The 23183-nt window shown below is 41.8% G+C and overlaps 1 protein-coding gene across 11 annotated transcripts in view; it reads right to left on the bottom strand.

The window, feature by feature from the left end:
• Positions 1-23183, bottom strand: part of BRSK2 (BR serine/threonine kinase 2) — a 315571-nt gene that overhangs the window by 29212 nt on the left and 263176 nt on the right. For 6 of the 11 annotated variants that reach the window (XM_009674422.2, XM_009674423.2, XM_009674414.2 and 3 more), the window contains exons 12-17: positions 20066-20216; positions 16082-16147; positions 12032-12055; positions 6156-6216; positions 1705-1912; positions 773-821 (exon numbers count right to left, since the gene is read on the bottom strand). In XM_009674422.2, coding sequence (XP_009672717.1) covers positions 773-821; positions 1705-1912; positions 6156-6216; positions 12032-12055; positions 16082-16147; positions 20066-20216 — 559 coding nt within the window. The remainder of the gene's footprint in view (positions 1-772; positions 822-1704; positions 1913-6155; positions 6217-12031; positions 12056-16081; positions 16148-20065; positions 20217-23183) is intronic. The other 5 variants (XM_009674418.2, XM_009674420.2, XM_009674421.2 and 2 more) reach the window with 2 other exon arrangements.

Below are 23183 nucleotides of genomic sequence, written 5' to 3'. Positions count from 1 at the left end.
CATGAATATTTCACACAAGTGTCTTGACAAAAGGCCAAATTGTCTTGGTTGGCAAGGAAAGTCTATGGGTATTGGGTGCACAAACACAAGCTGTGAAAATAAAAAGGAATAATTTGGCATCTGTTGCATATATTAAGAAGTGTTTGGCGCAGCAGTCTCTGGCAGGAGCTTCCAAACCCGCCATGCAATGACGCACATTTTGTGCAGTGAAATGGTTTAAGTGTACACTGATTTTTCAGAGTGAGTCTGGTGAACATGAAACAGCTTCTGCATCTCCCAGTGTTGCTGCCCAGAATTAACACTGCGTTTACTATCCCAGCCAAAGATTCCTCTGAATCATCTTAGCAGAAGCTTCTGTATTTTATCCTGAGGATGCAAACTGTCCTACACTAAGAGGAAGATTTCTTAATGCATGGTTAGTACCTATGTTAGTCATTGATTCGCCTCCCTGCTCCTCAGGTGTGATCTGCTTGAGAACCAAATGAAAGAAGAGAGCAGGAAGATGCCTCAGAACTGTTAAGCTCAGCAAGCCCTAAGAAAATGAGGCGGTTACCTGGAGACTGTTTCATCACCTGCTGACCCTCCACTGCAATCACTGAGGTGTAGATTCTATCCAGAGTCCTTAGCAGAAGAAATATTTCACACCTCTGTCCCTTTCTGGTTATAGTCAGATAGCGATTCAGAGCAGCAATGGAGTCACCCTATGACATTCAGTCAAGGAAATGACATTGGCATGTAGTGAAAAGTAGAAGTATATTGGCAAATTACTTACTCTGGGGATGATTCTGGGGTTAAATTGGACATCTCCTCTGGTGTAGGTACTGCACGTGCATGCACAGCCAAAGAGAGGGAAGGAGAAAAGAAATTGATGAATCAGTAGACCTTCATCTTTCTGCTTTCATGCCAATGAAACAACCCTGGCACGATACACTCTTGCATTTGCCCATTGCCTCTGCAGACTAGTCCTGACATTTGAAAGTTGGTCATGTCCTTCTGGATCACTGTATCTAATCAAGTGATGCACTTCAAAACTCACCCTACCCTGTCTTAAGTGACTAGAAAAGCTTGCATTGGATTCAGTGGCTTCTGATTCAGACCCAAACACCATGCTAATTTAACTGCCTTGCAATTTCTTTACCACTATTTCACGAGCCAATTCTTACACTTAACATAGCGGGCATCATCCAAAGATTGTCTGCAGCCGCTGAAAATACATAGGGCATCTCTATGGACTTTTCTAACCATAAAGTTAAAAGCAGGAGTCTAGACCATTTGTTTCAGCTTCTTCAAGGTCCAACTGGATGCAGCTCAGTCACTGCTGCAATTCTCAGTAGTTCTCTGGTCATCTCAGAGACAATGTCCCTGGCCATCAGAGTTCAAAACCTAGCTTTTTCATGTCTGTAATATTCCTTTCCTACAGGAGCACACCCCTGTATCCTGCAAAACCACAGAGTGTTGGGATAGCTGCTGAGAGTGTCTGAGGATAATGCATCTAACTTCAAGTGCCCTTTGCCTGAATGCAAAAAGCCACCTGAATCCAGAAGCAGAAAATTCTGCCCATCTCAACACTGTAGGGACTCTGAAAACAGAAACAGGCCAGCACATATGAAACCCCTGATTATATTGAGGAGATTTTTACACTGATTAGCAAAGGAAGTTAACAAAAAAATCATTAACCATGATCATACAAACAAGTGTACACACCTTGCAATTTCCGGCGATGGAATCGAGGAGACCCCAGGAAACTATTCTTGATTGAGTTGAGCCGTGTCCTCCATGGCATTCCTCCAATGCTGGGGCTGGATGGTGGTGTTGGGTTGGGTGTGCCTGCTGGGCTCTCCTTTGGCGTATGGACAGGTGTCCCCTTGGGGGTAGGGAGGGGACTTCCCCTTGGAGAGGGGTGAGGGGTGACCTGTATGATGGGGATAGATTTGGTGCTTGGGTCAGTACTAGAAGGGAGTAATCTAACAGGAGACATAGGGTTGGTCTGCACTTTAGGAACGGCCAGCTGTGGGTTAAAGCCGGCAGCAGGTGAGCGGCCTTGAGCATTCTGCACAGGGGTGTTCTGGGAAGAGGGAGCGCTGGTATTGCTGGCAGGGAGTGGGTTGGATTTAGTAGACTGGAGTGGTTTTTCAGCCAATTTGCTCTTGGATGGCAAAGTCTGCGTCTTTGGGTTGGGCTGAAGTGCTGGCTTTGGTTGGAGTACATGTCCAGGCCTGGAGGCGTTCCTACAAGCATCAGGGTCCAAGGAGACTTGGGGTCGGGGAGAGAAAGGGAGGTCGGAGGTCTGAGGGGGGATGAAGAATTTTCTGATAGGCTACGAGACAGACGCAGAGTGTCCATGCACATCACAAACAGTGAAATACGCATAGAGCGGGCGAGCAGAGAACGGAAAGTCAGAATAAAATCCATCCGAGTCACAAAGATGCATCATGTCACAAGGAGACACCAGAGATGGAAGTGAAAGGGTAGTGGGGGGAGGGATTTTGCAAAGAAACAAAAACGAACAAACAAACAAAAAACAAAAAAAAGACATGCAGTTAGCTGGGAACACAGCATAATCAACAACAGCAGCAGCGGCAGCAGCAAGAACAACAGTGTCATAACAGGCTTCATCATATTAATCAACCACGTGTCAGCAAAGGAAAACAACAGAAAGAAAAGTAAAACAAAGGAAAAGTAAAAAACAAAATGAAAGAAAGTAACCAAGAAAAAAGAAGAGAGAAATGCCATCTCTCTGGGATTGTTCTGATTGCCCTGCAGTGAGAGAAGCACAATGCTGTAGGGAGGTGAGGAAGGGGAAAGAAGAACCACTCAAGCCACAGACAAACTGAGATGTGCCAAGAATGGGATCACCTCTTGCAGCTCAGAGTGCCCATGTGCAAACCCAGCAGAGAGGTGAAACTCCAAACAGGTGTGTGATACATATGGAGTTGTAGGTGATACACATAGGCTACTGCACACACCGGTCAGAACCTCTGTCCCTCCTCTTTACCCCTGCCTCTGGCTAATGCACACACCGGCTGCAGCCACCCATTGCAGAAAGGGGGAGAAAAGGGAGAGTGATACCAGGTCAGCATCCACTCTCCTCCCCTGGCCTGGAAGGTTAAACCGCTCAGCATTAGCTTGGAAGGTTCAGAATATACGACACCAAGAGGAAAACATGAAATCAGGTTGGTGTTTCATTTGTAAACACCCATAAAGGAAATTTCTGAGGCCTGGCAGATTTATTTATCCGGGAGGAGAAGCTATTTCCCATCAGACTTTATGCTCCACTTGCTACATCCCTCATCCCATCGAAGGACAGGCTGATAATCTGAATTTTGCTGCCCGTAAACTCATAGCAATATTTGCTCTTAGTTCCCAATTCTATGAAGAGTGGGGGAGTCATTGTGCAGTAAGATACAGTTTAAAAAAGATAAAGAAAACCAAAGTTCATAATCCACCAATGAGTTATCAAAAAAAGGATTAGGATTTTTTTTCCCCAGACAAGAACATTTACACGTTAGAGGCATTTTGGGAAACCGTTCATATGTAGCCAGCAAACAGCAATACACAGACTTGGGAGGGTAGAAAACCTTTAAAGGGATATTGGCAAGCCAAAAATTGCATTTAAAACAAAAAGAGTGACCTTAGAAAATATCGCCGTTAACACCTTAGCTTACAAGTACTAGCAGAATTGTAAAACAAGAAATTTAGGCTCTTTAGCTTTGTCCTACATTCAGATTCTGATTTTTATAAATTATTGCCTATTAAAAATTATTTATCATCGTTATTATTATACATTCTGAACTCCTAAAAGCTCTAATCAAGCCCTGTCCAGACATACCCTGCAAACATAACTTCGCCTCAAATCTTAGGTGGGCACACTCACTGGTGAGTTTACTTTCTGAGTTTGATGGATTAGCACAATGTTGCCATATTTATCGAATGCAGAGGTATATTTAAAACTTAATTCCTAAGATTGTTTGTATCAAGGTTTCCTAATGACTTTAAAGAGCTTAGAGTCAGGCCACCAAAATTAAAAGAAAACCACTACATGAAAACATCTGAATTATAATTAGAATTGTAAAAGTCTGCCATTTTGGTAAACCTTTACCAGCAATGGGAAAGGAAGGTGAAAAGACGAGGAAAGTGGCTGAGTTATGAAAGTCACTATCAGCATCAGACTACTAACCATTCGCAAATGATTCCAATGGATAAAGGTTAAAGACTGTTGATTGCAAATGCTCCCTTGCAATTCTTACATCTTATGTCTAGGATGGCTTGAGAATCAAATTTGAAAGAAATAAAGCCAATTTCAACTCACAGTCAAACCACCGCAAATCCAAAGGGGGACCCTTAACTACCACATTTATAATAATGCAAGAAAGAACAAGATTAGGCTTATCTTTCATCTGGTGCAATGGGAATCCACACCATTGGCAAGATCTTGTGTGTCTTAAAAAACTCCATTGCTGTTGAATTCGGTTCCTCATAGAACTCTAGCTAATAAGTGCACACAGTGAAACGTATTTGCTTTTAAATATGTTTTCTCTTTCAACAATCTAAGGTGCTATTAGAAGCATAGGTAAGGTCTTTTTAAAAAATTATATGATTTTTATTCAAACACTTTCCCTTTAAGCCTCAAATTTGACCTGCTTAAAACGGTTATGAAAATGCCATCTGGATGCTAAATCACTTTGAAGACTATTTAATCAATAGCCTATTAAGTAATAATGTTAAAATACAGCAACTGTGGAACAGATCTTGTCATCCTTATTCTGTGAGGTAGTCCTACTGAGATGTCAGAAATTGATCCCAAGAGATCAATTAATGAGATCAGGACTAAGTTTTGCAGCATATACTGGCTGCATATTTTGTGCACAAAACTGTTTCCATGCTCTTTTTCAGTATGTTCTGCAGTGGCATACAGTTCTCACACCTCTTTCCACTGATACTCAGGAGGTCCCAGTGCAAAAACAAGGAAGGGAAGGAAACAGATCTTCACTGGTTCCTGGCACGTTAGAGATGCAAGGAAGAATAGAGCACACTTCTGCTAGTTGCAAAACAGGGTAACAATTGATGGGAACCCAGACTGGAAATTGAGTATATTTCAGAAAATAGTTCCGTCAAGAAAGGAGTTGGAAGCTGTATCAAACTACAATCTTACATTGCACCTGGAAGCGTAACTTCATACATAAGAATTACACGCAATGTTAATGGGAAATTACAATATTAAGTGCTCTGAATACTGACGTTATCTTCCCATATCTAAGAGTATATGCATAGGTCCTAACAGTGTGAAATGACACCTTCTCATAGAAGTCCTCAAAAGTATGTGGAAATCCTCCCAACATTCTTGCCCAGACAACTAGGTAGAACAGATTTTCATAGCTGTACAGACTTGATGATGAGATCCAGATGTTTGCTAGGACTGAAATCTTGTAGTGACAAAGTACACCTTGTCAGACACTAGAAATACTAGCTCTTATCCCTGAAGAAGTTACCAATGAGAGGAAGGCCTCTGTCTTTGCACTATGGAACTGTAATAACTTTGTAATAGATTTATTACCTAGCACCAAGGGTTGGATCCTCCACAGCTGACTAAATATTGAATACATGCTTGCAGAAGTACCTTACTTCTCAGACTTAGAGCGTTCTTTTCATCTTAATTAGTCAAGTTCTTACTTTCCCTTTAAAGTTGTTAGCCCTCAAATTCTTAACATTTATTTTCTCTGACTTTCCAGTCCAAACTGTTCTGTGGCAAATAGAATCAAGTGGACTGTAACCAGCATGGTTTCGTGCTCTACTGTGGCATGGTTAAAAGTAGCTGTGAAACAGCTCCTGATACCTGGGCTGAAATCATGCTGTACGCATACCTCACCTAAATATGGCAGCGTTTAGTCATTGCAATGTTGCTTAATGCAGCTATAAGACTGAAGACGGGCAGGGGCCGAGTGAAGTATCACTAGCAGTGCTGGGAACGTGTATGATAAATTCTCTGCTTGGATTTGTAAACAATGTTTCCCTCACCGCCCATGAAAATTTACAAGCTGCCAAGGAAAAACAAAACATCCCAGCTAAGAGCCACAGCTCTGCAGCAACAGATGTCGAAAAGCATCAAGCATGTGTGAGTGAATTGGACCAACAGATCTTGAAGCAGCACCACTTACCCTTGGACTGCTGAGAGGACTGGTGGAGAGCCCAGATGAAGCTCCGCTGATTGACCGAGACCTGAATGGACACAATAAGGAGAGACAGCCTTCAGAAACCTTGGACAAGTAATAACCCTGAACACCAGCCACTGCAGGCACAGGCATGAAGCGAGGAGTAGGAGGGAGGCTGTCACTGGAAAAGCGCATGACTTTCCTCTCACTACCATCACATTTTTCAATTGTCCCACCCTCAAAACAAAATTCTGAGAAATGCTGCTCCCCCAGGGAAGATATTATAATCCCTTTTTGTTAAGGGAGTTGCTACCCCCTTTTTGGTCATGAAACACATGGAAACTACTGCTTCCGGTGTGTGCAAGCTGAATTGCTGAATTCAGAAAGGATTATTATAAGACATTTGTGTCGGTGCTGAGAATTCACTTCTACACAGTTCTGGTGGACACAGAATGAAAAGTGCTCTACCACAAAGCAACATGGAAAACCACCGTGCATACAAGGCACAAAGGCAGGGGATTCTTCCAGATATTAGGGAAAAAGTCTCCAAGTCTCCATGACCCAGAAACACAATAATTTTCTATTAGATGACTTCCCACTGAAATCAAAGCTCACACTGGCTTTCCAGCTTCTCACTGATGGATTTCACATCTCTGCTCCCCAGTAAGGCTTTCACATAGAATCACTGCTTCTTTCTAGGAAGCTTCCCTGGGGATCATGGGCTTTCCTACTCAATGCAGAATGAAGCCATGCAAAAATAATGTTCCTCTTCATTACACTGGACTTCTTTCACAGCATAACCTAGATAGTCAGCCTTGGGAGAAGTGATCATCGGAAGTCAGTGCCACCCCACAGAGATGACAGGCTTTTGTCACTACTGGTATGCTTTCCTATGAGATTAACTGCTGTGGTGCTAAACAAGACAGGTCTCCTCTCCTGAAAACTAGCTCTGCTCTTGCCGAGGACACTACTGCCATCAGGATAACTGTCCAGGTGCCCTCAAACAAAGACTGGCTAACAGAGAATATACTGTCCTATTTGCCGAAAAAGCTACCTATATTGTATTGCTCTTATGCTCTCCAACAAAGGCCCCCTACAAAACGTGAGCTGCAGACAAGAAAACATACAAATGTGCTATGCTCAACATGCTGAAATGGCAGACAGGCCAAATGCACAAACATTTCAGCAGCAAAATTTTCCAGGAGGAGGGTTGTCCATTAGAAAAAATCCGTCCATGTGACTCTAAATGAGTAAGTCCTAGACACAGTTGCTTTCAATCCTTTTTAAATAGGAAGGTTTTCTTGAGGACTTAAAAATCTTATAGGAGAGGATTTGGCTAAGAACCTAACAAACCTATCGGTGTTTCACCTATACTGAAGAGCAATGAAAATAATTACTTGCCTTCAAGTATCAAGCATGAAAAAGTGTAATCCTGTGGATGCTTGTAAAATAGACTGCATGTGTGTATGTGTACACATATGTGTCTATCTGTGTGTTTGCATATATATATTTTTAAAATTTATATAAGTGAGATAATGAATGCCAGCATATACATAACAGAATGTAACACTACTTTAGACAATAAACTGTCTCAGTTTACTGATCTTTTTAATCTGTTATAGAAGGATAAAGTCATAAAATCAGTTTCTATAATGGTCTCCCAGACATATATTCCTAAATAAATTTGAGTACTAGCATTATTAAAAAATTATGTGAACTGCAGAAGATAAAATATTTCCAAGGAAAGAGTAAGTTAAAACTGAACATAATGGCAGGTCCTATTCTCTCTGTTTGTATCCTGTGCAGAAACTCCTCACTGATGTTTTCCCTTGAATCTCATTGCAGTTTGTCCACCACAGTATAGTAGGTGAGACCCAGAAGCCCAGCTTCGGCATTCTTTTTCACCAGATTAAACCTAAAGTTGCTCCATGAAAATCTGGGGCACTCATCAAGATTTATGCAAAGTAATGGAAAGGGGAGCATTGCCTGCTCCACTTTTTATAGGCTGTTTTTATGTATCTCTCCTATAACTGAACCGGTCGAGTGCAAAACAGACAGGTCATTCATATAGGAAGTCCATTTAGTTGAAATCTTCCTTGTATGAGTCATCAGGAAAAGCTTTTTCCAAACTGTTAACAAGAGGAGCCTACAAATTACCTTGTACAAGATATGAGAGGTATTCAGGTGCCCAGGGATGGAGTTAAACACCTACGCAGGACTTTCAGTCCCTCTAGGAGCTGTTCCCACCATCACTTAATTATGGTGGGAAGGTCCTGTCTGACACTCACCTGAATTCCAGGACACTGGATTAAAAGTTCCAATCTGCTACTTCCTCTCTCCAATTAGGTGTTTCCAACAGTCCTCAATTCTCTCCTCCCAACCCCATTACCTCCTATTTTTCACAGAAATGGTCACACACATGTAGGGCATAACACAGCAGGCCCCACCTCCCAATTCCCAGTTCCTTATTGGAAGCAATATTTGCAAAACAGTTGTTGTGTACTGTGTTTTCATCCAGCCTAGGAGCCTGAGTTAGGGGACAGAACAGAGAGTTAGTGTGAAATCCTCCTGAAAATGCATTCAGTATCCACATGATTGCTGTCTAAAAGCTTTATTTTTGCTGCTGGTTTACATGCAAAATAGGTACAAAGTAAACTAGGCCTTATAGTATATCTTAGTTTGTCCACACTGGAAATTGTATATAGGAGCAGTGGAAAGAGTTTAAAGGATTCTGGGTTAATTTTAAGTGGTAAGGTGAAAAGAGAGCTGTACATTCTTGGAACTCTTTCCCTTTACAAGAGAGTGTTGGTATGGAATATGATACCCACACTGAGGAGCTCTTCCTTGTAACTTCTTCTATTAATAAATCCCCCCCAATTTACCTTTACAAATGTGATTCAGTTCCCAAGCTGGCTATAGGAACTCTGGACAGTGGCAGGTTCTTTATTCCACTACAAAAATGCTAACAAGCAAGAATGAGAGATTTGCCCCTCCTATCAAGATCATTTTAGTTGGCAAATGCTGGAATTCAGGTTTTCTTTTTAGAAATGTATGCCCTGCTCCTGTATCTCAGAGTCAGGTGGACAGAACTTGGACAGGGCCAAAAGAAAGTCATGAAAATGTTGCATAATGCTGAAATGTTGCGATGAAAGAACAGAGAGAATTGAATTTTTTGTATCTCTCTCTTTAGAAAATGAAGTACAAGACCCTACAGGCAGTACATTAGTATGGCAGACCCTGGATGACCTTATCATGTGTGGAAAAAGGAGAAAAGCATGAAAACATCTTTCATCTGTGGCTATGAACTAAAAGTGTCTACAGGCATTAAAGGTCATTGGAAGCATTAAACCTGTAATTCTTCAAATACCCTAACACTGCATGCAACAAGCTAGGAAAATATGAATACTGGGTGTGACTCATTTTCCTCTGTGTTTTCCACTGCAGTATGCTTGGGCATAAACTCAATGGAAGCCATCAAAGAGTTGTTAAAAAAAAACAAGCAGAAAAGCTAATGCAGTTGCTTAGATAAACAGCATCCTCTCAAATACAACTGCCAGATTTAGACACCCAAGGAGAGACTCCTGAGTCCCATCCAAAGTGACACAGTTGCTTTGCCAAGCCTGAAGGGAGGAATATTAAAAAAAATCAATCTCACAGGGAGCTAGATCCAAGTTCTAGGAGGGAAAAGCTGTGGAGGGCACCCGAGCATAAGGTAAGCACTGAATTCATTGCTATTCCTCCCATCTCAAAGACTGACAATAATCAGGAGACATCTGAGCTATGGAGAGTGAGACAGAAGTGCTTTCCATGCAAGCACTGGAAAGAAATGAGCATGTGTGGGCTATAGTCTGTGTATGTGATCATTTTATACCTTAGCCAACTTACTGGATATACTTAAGTTAACGGGTCCTTTGTTTTACAGTCATTTTTTTACTCACTTTAGTCAGGTGCCGTCAAAGGGGAATCCATACAATGCCAAACTCACGTTAGACCAGTTGATTTGTTACTGGTGAAACTGAAGAGCTGGAATCCAGTTTCCAGCTGGTCTAAGAGAACTGCAGTACTCCTGGCCAGCTGTAAGAGCTGAAGGGCTGAAGCCTGACACTGCCAAGGTGCAGGCAGAGAGACCCGGCAAGAAAGGAAAGAGCGGCTGACCTGGTAACCATAGTACACATAGCCCTTCACTCAGGCTAATTTTTCAACAGCGCCCATGCTAATATACACCAGTGGGGTATAAAGGCATCATCACTAGCATTAAACATTTGGATCAGATTTGGCACTTGTTTCCTCTTTGAATAGCAACTTCATAGAAACTTGCCTTACGATCAAAGGGGAGTTTGGTACCTTGTCGCAGTCCTAGTAGACCTTGCTTTCATAGCAGAGTTTTACTGGGATGTTGGATACAGCCTTTTAACTGCTCAAGCTGAAGCCATGCTTCCAAGACTGGGGGCCTGCAGCATGCATGCGGCAATGCATCAGACTAGTGTCCCTTGGTGACATGCCTAGACATTTTGAACTGTTTTGATGCTTTGCATAGTTTGGAAAGTCAGAGCCAAAATATCCACCCAATGTCTTGTGTGCGTAAGGCATAAACTGGGTGGAATTTGACATTCCTCTTTGCTTGCTCATTCAAATAAAAAGCAAGAGCTCTAAACTGTAGTACAGGGTTTGAGACCCCTCAAAACTACCTGAATTCATCTGCAGTGGCGAGCACTCGGGCACTGTATTTGACAACGTCATTTCATCATTTTTGCTCTCGGGTGTCCAACAGATACAAACTGGGCTTGCTTGCTCCCTAAACGTGACTCAGGCAATACGCATAAATACCTTTGATGATACCCTGTCTTACAGTCCCAATCAGGCAAATCATCCTAACTATAACACCTCCTTACAGGAAACACCTAGGCTTAAGACAGCGGGTTTACCTACCCATGCTAATAAACATTTGGAGGATAAAGCCTTTACAAAGAGTACAGAGAAAGGACTGCAGATGTGGGTAACACCTCTTCTTCCTTTCAGCACACACAGAGGGTGATGTTAAAACAGCACCGCCTTCTTTAACTAGCCAGTTCAAACTGAAGTTCCATTTATAAATGTTTTATAAAGAATTAATAAACAATACATGGTATAAGCATGTTATAAACATGAGAAATAAATGTTTCTGCGGTTAACTACCTTTCTCAGGAAATGCCCTTCATAAACTTTTACTGTAGTCTGTAGTGATCTACTACAATGTTTTTATTAAATCATTTATTTATATTCTTCTTCAGTTAAGTATTTACAAATGGAACCTTATTTCGAAGTGTGACTGCACTCCTAGTTGCACCTATAGCCTCTTTACTGAAAATAAACTGCCCTGAAGATATATCTGTCTCTAGGGCCATCTGTTCACCTCTTCAGAAAACATATACTAAAAAGAGAGGAAATGCCCTGCATTTTCCTAAGTAACACGTATGGGATTCAGCTTCATCTTAAAAAAAGGAGGAAAAAAGATAAATTGGGATCAAAATTAACTGGAGGGTACCAAAAGATACAAAAAGCTCTACATGGAGAAAGGGGTTCATTCTCAAAAGGTGTCCTGGTATCTGCACAGTGTCCAAGATTAGTTCTGTGTGCCCACAGACATTGACACATACAAACAAGAGAACCGAAAAGAATCCAAAAGTAAATATATGGAGTCTTGACTCCAACATAAAAGCATACAAACACGCACAAAAGCACCAAAAATGCTTCTTCCCACATCTCTCTCTCTCTCTCCCTGCTATAAAGCTTCATTCCCTGAAGTGTATCAGCCTGTATTGTGTTTGTAAAGAGCAAATTAAAAGTTTCTCTACAAGATATAACAGGTCCCACAACAGGAATAATCCAAAACTAGAGCTTACCCCAATGGATCAGCACTCGCCATCCTCGGAAAGGGAAAATGAAGAGAGAGGGAGAGAAAGAGAGGGAGAGAAAGAGAGAGAGAGGGATGCGGAGGCAGGTGGAGAGAAGAGCAGGAAAAGCAGAGTGAAATACTGTTCAGAGAACTGAATGGTCATAATCATTGCCACAGGTGCCTACCTCTTCAGAGACCAGGAACACTAGGGGGACAGTTTCATTTACTAGACAACGATTTTTGTCCTGCTCACAACATTGCAGACACTTCCAACTTGGGAACTGGGGAACGTGGAAAGGGACATGCTAAGCGGTAAAAAAATTCCCAGCCAAACCCCAAATAAAGTAGTCAGCAGAGCAACGGGGTTCGTACTTCATGCTGCATTTCTTTTCTGCCTCTTACATGAGGCACAGTTTTATCAGACTGCCATAAAGAAAATTGTTCTATTTGTCCCCATTTTGCTCAGTGTAGTGTCCCTCTGTCCCCCAAGCTGGCCTGGTAAGAAGTACTTTTTTGCCATGAATGAACTGTGAAACATATTGGTTATTAAAGCATGCATTTCTGAGCCAGCTTGGGAGCCCAGGGTACAAGATTGTAGATCAAGCTGTGAATCTACTTTGATACTGGCTTATTAATCATGATGGTCTTACAGTCAGGAATTCAGATCAGCTAGAACATACCGGCTCAGCAACCCGGCACTTATCTCTGTGGATGCCATCTTGTGCTCCAGGATCTCATTTTTCATTTAAAATAAATTCAGTCTCTGGGTCTTAAAGGTTGCAAAGAAAATCTTTCAAATGTGAATGGAGAATAAAACAGTGCTGTGCTGAAAAGAGTCTAAAATAGCAGCTCTGAAAGCAGAATGAATCTCTGGCATGTTGACTTGGATGCCTAGGGAGAATTAAAAACTTCAGTATTCTTAATTTTTCACTGTTAACCAAAGCACTCAGAATAACCAAAGCACTCAGGGTTATCAAGTTACTTGGGGTACAGGTAAGCAAACTCAGGAAAAGTGTCACCATTTTTTCACCTTAGCAAAGCTGAGATTAAAAACAAAAAAACCTGGTGTGATACTAAGCCAAATTATTTTCAAATAGGATGCGGCATTTTTTTCTGTCTCTTTCTCTCTCTCTCTCATTCTCTCCAGTTTCAATAACAGGCTCCCAAGCTGCCAGAGTTACCTCTGGCTGGGTGAGGGAAAATCCATTCTCCACAAGACGGTCACCAACAGAAATGCCAATTTTAATATATGCCCAGCAGATTTCACAGTTTACTTCTTAATGCAACTAGCCATGCTTCTGGTTACATGAACACTCCAAATGCTGCGCTGGGCAACGCAAGGCACTTTTGAGAAAAGTTAAAATTAAAACAGAGTTAGAATAGAAAGAAAAAGCTGTTGTGCTATACATTGACAGAGAAGTGGAAAGAAGCATTACAGTAAGTTCTTTTTCATGTGTTTGAGTGACGCTCCACTTATGTTTTGGTCTGGAGTGCAAATTTGCATAAGATCTAATTCATATATATACAAATACAAACATATATATATATATATCTCCACATATATATACACGGGTAAATGCTGTCGTCAATTGTACCAGTACAAATCTATCTCCAGTGATGTAACTGAGAAGAGCAAATTGATACCCATTGTATATTGGAATGTATGTGTATATTTATGCACAAAATACACCCATATTCACACATGCAGAATATTAAAATGCAAATAGAACGGGTGTAAGAAGGTTGATTCACTTTTCTTTCAAGTCATTTTCCCAATAGGGAAGGCATTGAAGAGGTTAACAGAGAGAATGGAAAGCAAATTGACAATAGGGGAAAAGGAAAAGGGAAGTGAGGTTTAAAAAAAATGAACAATCCCAGGACACAATAGACCCAGAAGCGCAGACATGTGCATTCCCTACAATACTGAAGCAAGTGAACTACGGAGCTGCAGCAACCCAGATACAGAAGAAGAGAAGCACTGAAAGAGGGGGTGAAAGTCAGAAAGAAAGAAAGAAAAAGAAAAAGAAAGGGACAGTGGCCTCAGCTACTAAGACAACCATGTGCATCTAGAGGGAAGGGACCCTTAAAGATGCAGTATTCCTTTAAAAAAGACATCATCAAGTTGGATAAATTAAACACTGGCCAAAAATTTAATGGCCACCATGATTAGCTGGCCCCATTTTGCTGGGGTTCTCTTCACTGCCCTTCCTCTCATTTCATCTGGCCGACAGCAGACCTAGAATCCAGTTCCTCTCATTTTCCCACCACTGAGGTCCTTCATCCTAACTCTTAAAAGTGGGAGGGAGGTGAGACAACAGGGAAAGTGACCCTCCAAAAATGAGTCTGGCCCTTCAGTGATGGGCACCCTGGGTGATCCTTGTGCAGTGCCTTGGCCTTCTACTCCTGTGCTCTGAAAAATATCACCTTTGAGAGGGAACATGGATGCCCATGTGTATTTGAGGAATCCCCCCCATGGTTACTGAAGCATCGTTTCCTCTGCTCCTAACGCAGCTGAAGCAGCTGTTAGAGGAGTACAGAGGGATAACAAATGGTGCTGGGAACATCTGCTGAAAGACCCTTCTCACTTCACAGATGAAATACAAAGGCACCTCTCTTACTGGAACTGACTTCTAATTACTGTGGAAGAGCTAATCTTTGGAGAAGTCTCAGACTAACCTTTAATGCAAGAAGTGCCAAGCGTTCACGAACAGAACTTAGGTTTCAGGAGAATTAGGGAAAGGAACATGCAACTTCCATGTCTATGGCAACAGTCCAGGAAAGCTCAGCCACTAAAGGCTGTAAAATCTGGCAGCAAATCACTACTTCTTCATGGCTGTAAGACTTTTAGAGGTTTCTAACAGTTTAAGTGCAAAACTTGCTTCTAGCTTGGCCTCATAAAGAGAGTGCCTAACACACCATGTCAAGAACTCTCTCCTCCTGCACACGCACTGGATTTGTTCTTCGTTGTGGCAGGTTAAGGCTTTAAACAGCACCTACAAAGGATGGCCTCAGCCTGCCAAAGGCCAAAAGAGGGGCTGTCACTCTCACATCCTGGAAGTCTCCCAAGGTGTTAAAGGCCACATTTATCTTAAAGCAGAAATGTTTCTATCAAAAGGGGAAATGGAAAGAAAAAGGGGTTGCTGAGTTCTTAGGGAGCTTTAAGGAACCTACTGCTTCCCTCATTTTGACTCATACGGAACAGTCCTAAACCTCTAGCTGCTGACTTTGGGTAAGCTGAGCGTTTGTCCAAAATGTATGAGGATTACATTCTGATTAAGAATTATCCATTAGGATACCAGTTTTCAACATTTAGAGAAGAAGTCTCTTCCTGAGAGGAGATTGGAATTCTCGGATCTCAACGTCCACCAATAATCTTCTCCCAAAGAGTCTAATTTTCTTTTCTTCATGGACGCACAAAAGTCCACTTAAATTCCCTAAATTTGGTGGCATGCATGCCTTCCACTGTGCCTCTGTCCACAATTAGAAGTTACTTTTTCTTATTTTTCCAAATCTGTCATTTGAGCTGCTGGATTGGAAATATCTTCCAACAACTTCATCTTTCAATAATTCTTTTCTCTTGTGTTCTCTGGTGCAGCCAGCATAGTCTCACAAGAGCTTGTCTTACTTACAGGCGCTCAGTGTTTTGCTCTATCAGACAGGATTTCCAAAATTTCCTTCCACTGCTGTCACTGACTCAATTGTTCTACTGTTTCTAGTGGTGGGAGTGGAGCACCCTGGGCCTTCCTTTTATATTCCAATCCTTCCCAAAGCAGTCCTAACAAATACATCTTCTATCCTGGGCCTCCTTACTCATGGCAGAGCTGAACCAGAAGTAGCATTAGTATGAGATTTTAGTGGGGGAAACATTGGTACAGTCACAGGCTGCACTGAGGATACTGTACAAAAATATATGTAGTTTGGGGCTGTAAATATCCCACCCTCTTTGGTTCTTTCTAAAGAGAGAACAGCTATGTCTCCACATGGAGGAGGTAAGTACTGCATCTTTAAGGTCTCAGCAGTGAGGTAGAGGAGAGGAACATATTGTCAGTGTTTATACCTTTCTTCTTTGTTGAATTTGGGATTGGCTTCAGAGATATCCAGGCTTTTACTGAACATTGTTTTACTATGGCAGGAACAAAGCGAGAAAACAGAGTTACTAGTGTGGACATTTATTATAAAAGAGAGTCACCTGAAGCAATGCTGGACACCCAGCCCCCCAACCCATCCCCCCCTTTTTAAGCAAAGCTCTGAAACACCTTTCTTTTACTTTCTGTCTATGGCTCATGCCTACACAGTGCTGAACTTCATTATCTCCCCCTGACTTCTGAGGTCTGAGAGGTTTGTGACTTCCCCATACACACTTGCAAACCCTGCTCCCCTTTATCCAACCAACTGAAAACCCAGGGGATCTACTTTGTCACATTGTCCGGGGGATACGGAACACGCCTGAAGGTAAAAATTGCAAAGTGCTCATTACTCAGGCTTTTCCAGATGGTATTAACTCCAAGAACAAACTGGGAAAGGGTTCAGATCAGACCACAGAGCCTTCTAGAGTAAAGGTGACCCATTTTGTTTTCTAATTTGTAGGATCCATTACCGCTTACTCCCAAACTCCCTTCCCTATACTCAGTGTATACCAAAATGTCCTTCTTTCCAAACTTGGGAATGGAAACCTGAAGCTCCGAAGCAAAACTCGCTGTGCCTCGCTAACAGGGCAGCTTCTCTGGCATATGTTTCACTGTTTCACAGAACACTGCTTCGTAATGTTGGCTGATCTTTCATGCAAACTATCCACTTCAACAACCAGAAGAAAATGAATAGTTAATGGAGCCCATTTTAGAATACTTTTTGGACGCCCCCAAAGGAGCTGCTGAAAAATTCTGGCATAACCCTGAGGGCTACGAGCTCCCATGGAATTCTTCCTATTTTGTGTGATATTGGCACAAGGCACAAATTAGCTGCTGTTAAACTGCGCTCAGAAGCTACCTCTTATGACATTTCAGTGAAATACCAGATAGTCTGAGAGATGTGGATACCACAAAAGCAGAAGTAATTAAGATGCAGTTATGAACCTGGTTAGCTGACAATTAGCAGGGAGAACACGAATTAGCCAAAAACAGTCACCAGTTTTAGGGTGGCTGGTGTCTGCGTGTACTACGTTTTTCAGGCACATTCAAAGACCCAATGGAGAGCACTTTCAGAGGTCAGCACAAGCATTTCAAGGCATTTGTAATGCTCAACAAGCAGCCTTTGTGCTGAATTCTCCTCCTTCACCATTATCCAGAACTAAGGCACTGAAGGACCATGTTTTTTACCTAATACTTTCTCAGCCTGTATGGCTCAGGGCTGCCAACTTTCAAATCTCAGTGGAAAGATATGCCCTTACACAAGCCAAGACCAGACCCTTGTAGGGTCCCCATGTGGTTACCAAAAGCATAGTTCATCACACAGACACATAAAACCAGAGGTTATGACATAAATTCCCTTTGTGTAAGCAAACATCTGTTTACTATCAGGAAAGGGGACAATAGGACTAACTCACAGGACACACAGGTGTGTTTTGTCCACTGGTTAGATGAGTATCTCTTGCTAGCTTAAGAAAGAAGCAATGGCTTTGTGTCTCCTGATGTTTACACTCTCATTTGTATCTGAATAGGAGGCCTGTTTCCATGGTCCAGCTCCCTGTCTTCCTAGTATTGTAGAATCCCCCTGGGATAGAAGCACTGAATAGTCATCTATCCAGACCAAAAATGTCATTCTCAAAACAAAAAAAAGCATCCCTCTCTGGGATCTAAGACCCAGTGCTGTAAAATCTACTCTCAGCAGGTCATTTCCTGCAAAATAATATGCAGCTAGCCATTAAAAATCCCTCACTCTTGGTGGAAGGCACTTATCATTTTGTTACTGACTGTTCTGACAGATGGTGCCCCATCAGCAATGCATCGTCCCCAGACAATCCCCATGCAGTGGTGTTTGTTAATGAACCCAGTTCATGTTATAAACGATTGTGCTGCCAGCAACACAAAATGTGCCGTTGTCATCTGTGGATGTGGCATGGTATGAATAATGGAAGCTCAGACATGGAATAAAATAACATCTTCCCTTTAACCCTTCCAAAACAAGCACTACCAAGCTCATCGTTGTCAGTCATGGCTTTTTTACATGCCTTTCTCTGCCCTTAATCACACCTATAAGAGTTGTGTGGCATGCGTTTCCCTGTACTCTTTTGTGCCTGGCAGGTTTCTCTTCTTCCTTTAAGCCAAAGCCCTTCCTTACTGATATGCAGCCTGGATATGTCTCTCCTCTATCTCTGAACTCACCTCAGACCTTTTGACTTCAAATGTTTTCTCATCTGCATAACAGAGTGAGACACTTAAATACTTTGGATAAGGAGACACAGCTTTGCCTCTTCTTTAGCCTTCTGTATCCAAAGTCAAAGCTGAGAGTTGGAAGGGAAGGTTTCAGCTCTCAGAAAACTTCAGGATCTAATAAGTTCTAGGCTGGCTGAACAAGACTGAATCATTACCTGGGCTTGTTCATCTCACCACTTCCTGCTTGTTCCACCCAGCTGGACACTTACTGCAAACAGCTGCAGAGTACTGCACCTCACAAGCAGCCTGGGGTGGAAATGATTCACCTCTGGCTGGCTCCTCTCTGAAAGCTTCTTGGCCCATACGTCCCCCAAGTATCAGATTAAACATTGCAACTTGAATATGTTTGTCAGTGTTGTGCTCATCCTTATCACCTCAGGGGCCTCCGAGGAACAGTAAGAGTACACCTCGACCTGAATAACTCCTTAACCTAGACCTCATTAAACATCAAAGAAAAACACATATACAAGATAGGTTTCCAATCCACACTACAATGAGAATTTTTTCTGGAGCTGTATCTCAAGGAAGCATAGTCACAAATCTCTGAAATAATTCCTAGCAATTCCTGGAAATCACTTCTTTTTCCTCACAATAGACAGAACTGCCATAGTCGCCCAGCAAAATTTTTCAACAGCGCTAGGGGCCTCTCGACATGAAATTATATCATGTTCTTCATCCAGTTGTCACTCAGCAAAGGGAGTTTCTGGGCACAGTAAGCTCTTTTTTGAGATCTTAACAGCTGAACAGAAAGATCATGTCATAAAGCTGAAACAAAAGCTAAAGCATCAGCAGCATACATATATGTGAAGTGTTCTTTAATAAAGACTGTTTTATGCAAGTGTAAACCTAAAGGTACGTGCTCCCCTTATGCTTGTCATAAGGACTGTGGAAGCAACTTCCTTGGGGACACGGTTCATTTATTCTAGCAGAACCTGCCTTGAGAAGACATCATTTTCCCCTGCTGTTTCACCACAAGACTGACACTTTTCTCCAACAGAGAAGAGGTGAAATTATACATATCCAACACTTTACAGATATCCAGTGATTTACGTGGGTCAAATGCATGTTGGCTCTGACAGTACATATTAGAGACATCCTCAGACACCTGGACAGGGCTCTCTGGATTCAATTTTTTCTGAAGACATGGAGGGTGGGGTTCATTCTCATTTAACTCTGGTGCCTAAAAGCTAGGCACCTCACCCAAGACAGTCAACTAGCTTCCTGCTGTAGGCTACAGAGACAGAGAGGAACAATCAGAGGGTAATTTATCCCACCTAAGATTGTTGGAACAGGGGGAGTATGAATCCGAGACCCTTGTCTGTCCCCATTGCCTACACTGGCAGCCTGTATAACTAATTGAGACTGAACGCCTAAATTCTGGACAATTAAAATGAAGTGAGATGAATATCGTCCAGAGGACACGGTGGCTTCCTGAGTGATGAGTGCAAGCAAACAGAACCCTCAAGCCCCTGGCAGGACTTCTGCTCCTGTGTGGGTAAGCACTGCTGGCTGCCAGATCACATGGCAAGTGCACTTGGATGTTGTTATGAATGCTGGTGCGAATAAAAAGCTCCATAGCTCTTTTGCATGTACAACATAAAAGGGGGGAAACGAGGGTAACAAAGCCAGCCAGGCAGGACTATCAGCTCCTGGGTAAAGGTGAGACCCACCTCTGTCCATGTTGTGCCATTTCAATAGCTCTGCGAGCAGGGACTGGGGAGCCGCCATCTGTCACACTGAGAACCTCCATCGACTTCCTTTCTGGCCGCCGCTTCCCATGCCTGTTCAGCATTGGGGAGTCCACACGCTTCCTGGGGGGATCTTTATGAAAAGAAAATGCTGTCAGCTGAATTCGGCTGTGACCTACCTCACTCAGCTTGGCTAAACCCTCTCTCAACAATCTCACTCTCATACCTCCCCTACAGAGACAGGCATCTTCGTGATGGAGGTGAACATTTGCAGTATCACCCTTCTTCCAAATCTGCAAACATTAAGACATAAATTGCAATCCATCTACAGAGAGAGGGAGTGCTCCTACTGTCCGGAATGTATGTGCACTGTAAAATAAAGGTATGACTATAGCATTACTTTACATAGCTGATAACAGTAATAATAAGAGGACAGCGTGGGCTACAGTCCAAGCTGTTAGCCAGACTATAGCCATCCTGGGATCCTGTATACGTAATTGCTAGAACTTGCCTGTGATGTCCATCATAGCTAGATTAAATGTTTTACACTGAACTCAGACGCACGTTCTCCTTTGAATACACACCTCTTTTTGGCATCTTTAAGAATATTTTAAAAAGACCCTGAAATAGATTTCAGGTTTTCCCCACTGCTTTATACTTTTCCTCCTTCAACATGACAAATTAAACATTCCTGCCTACCTGAGATGAATTTCCAGTGAGAGCTACTGAAAGAGAGCTACTCTTTCCCAGAGGTCATCATACAACTTTCACTGCAATAGTAACTAAAGCGCTTTATATTTTTTATTGTGTAATATCTCTATGAAGTATGGAAGTGCTACTTTCACTTTGCAGAGAGAAATTTGAGGTATAAGAATGAGCTTTTTAAAGGCATCTCATTCCTAAAGGTGCAGACAAACATTTACTGAGGTTCTGAGAAGCACCTAAATCGCTCTAAAAATCAGAATCTTTAGGAACCAAGCCACATGGCAAAAGTGTTCCTAGGTGACTTGCCAAACCATACACAGCTCTACAGTGAAACACGGAACCAAATGCAGACCTGTTAAGCTTTTTACTACTAACATCTTTAATGGCATCAAAACAGTAAAAAGGAGGAAAGCAGAAAAATAAAAAGGGAAGGATTTTCTTAAGTTAGGTTATTAAATTCCTTGCCTCTATTTATAAACACACTTTTAATTTTAGTGGAGAGCAACTACCTTGAAGAAAAGGCATCCTTCACCTCTGCAGTTAGATACAAGCTCACAGTGCCCATCCCCTAAGGCTTTTTCCTCTGCCAGAATTCCTTTGTAAAACCAAAAATATTGCATTTGACAATTCTATCACTACTGCCTAGTCTGATGATATTATTTTTGCTACCATCTACTTGCTTGTTTCTCCTCTCTCTTACATCATGGTTTTTAGAGCATAGTTTCTTCTAGGCAGGGCCCGTCCTTGAAACAACGAGCATGAGCAAGTAAGGCCTAAAAGCAAATAGGCTAGTGATAACAAACTGGCCCCATTACCCTATAACCCAAATATTCTTCTTATTAATAGTAATGATTTTCCTGTTGAAAATGAAGTAGAAAAAAGCAGTCAAATCTCCTTCTATTTCAGACTATTTCAAGTAATAAAAAGGTAGTAGAAAATACCAATAGGGGTAATTACCTCCAGAATAGGGAAAATATATGCAGTGCATAAAGCTAAGGGAAAACGAGAGGGAGATGCATCCAATAAGGCAATAATAAGGGGTGTCTTCAGCTGCACACATGTAAGGGGTTAAAAGTAAGCTGGGACAAGATTTAGAGAAATAATTTCTTGACACTTCAAACTACTGCTTCTTCAAACAACTTCATAGAATGAGAGAGGATGCATCCTACAGAACAACTTCTAGTACAAGTGTGACTAGAGCTGAGTAACACATTAACCAGAAGTAACACATTAACCAGAATGTAATTAAGTTCAGTATCCACAACAAAGAGTTAATACAAGTTTCCCAGGGGGATATCAGACTTCAGAAAGGAATGGGAGAGGGAGCAGTTTAAAAAGAAAGGAAAAAGAAAGAAAGAGAAAGAAGATGAAGAGAGCAGCTAATGTCAAAAGAAAGGAGATGAGTAAGCTCAGACCGCATTGAGGTTAGTTAGTAATGGAGTCTCAACCAGAAAGAAGAAAAAGGCAAGAAAAACATTGTATGAATAGATATCTTAAATTGGAAATTTAGCTAAGTGATGCTTACAAAAGTGAGTCTAACAGTTAGACCAAGGATAAGGTGGACATTAAAAGTAAGCTAAGAAGGAATTTAAGGAGGAATTAGCCAAAGACTTGAACAATAGTGTTTTGTATCTGCCATCAGAAGCAGAAAGCTTGAGAAGGACAGTAGCCAGAGGAACCACATGGGAATCAATAGAAACATTAAGGAGGATAAGATTATTTCTAAAATACTAAATAATTCTTTTGCATCAATCCTTGCTGCTCAAGAAGCTGGAAGATATTGATTTCCAATCTATATTTTAAGCTATTTAAGAGAGGGAATAAGCAAAAGAGCAGGTGGTGAAGTACACCTATAAATTAAACAACAGTTGACCCAGATTTGATGGAGTACACATCCAGGAGCTTGCATGAATGCCAGGAACAATATGGTTGAGCCGCTAATGGGGTTATTTGAGCTCTCTTTAAAATTAACTACTAACCTATACTATACAGGGCTGAAGGTAGCAAGTACTGTACATATTTTTTAAAGGGGTCTGAGGTGATCCTAGAAACCAAAGGACACCAAGCCTGTCAGCACTCTTAAGTCCAAAGATACACAAGGAATCATTAAACACACAGCCATCCTGCCATAAAGACCAAACTGGTGGCATATTAAAGCAGCTGTAGATATTGCAGCAGGAGCATAGGAAGCAAAAATAGGAAAGCCTTTGGTTTGCATTTCTCTTCTTGACTCTCTGCTAAAACCCCACATGGGAAAAACTAAAGTCCTAACCTGGTTCCGTGATAGTTTTTATAATGTTTTTCCTTTCAATCCACAAAAGAAAAATTAAGCCGTTCCAAGGATTTTTACAGAGGAAGAGAGTATCCTATCGGTAACAACCCAGTGATGAAGGCA

This window comes from Struthio camelus, chromosome 5, assembly GCF_040807025.1.
Source record: "Struthio camelus isolate bStrCam1 chromosome 5, bStrCam1.hap1, whole genome shotgun sequence".
In the NCBI taxonomy this organism is placed as follows: Eukaryota; Metazoa; Chordata; class Aves; order Struthioniformes; family Struthionidae; genus Struthio; species Struthio camelus.
The sequence above is the reverse complement of the archived record's forward strand: the minus strand, read 5'-3'. Positions and strand labels throughout refer to the sequence as shown.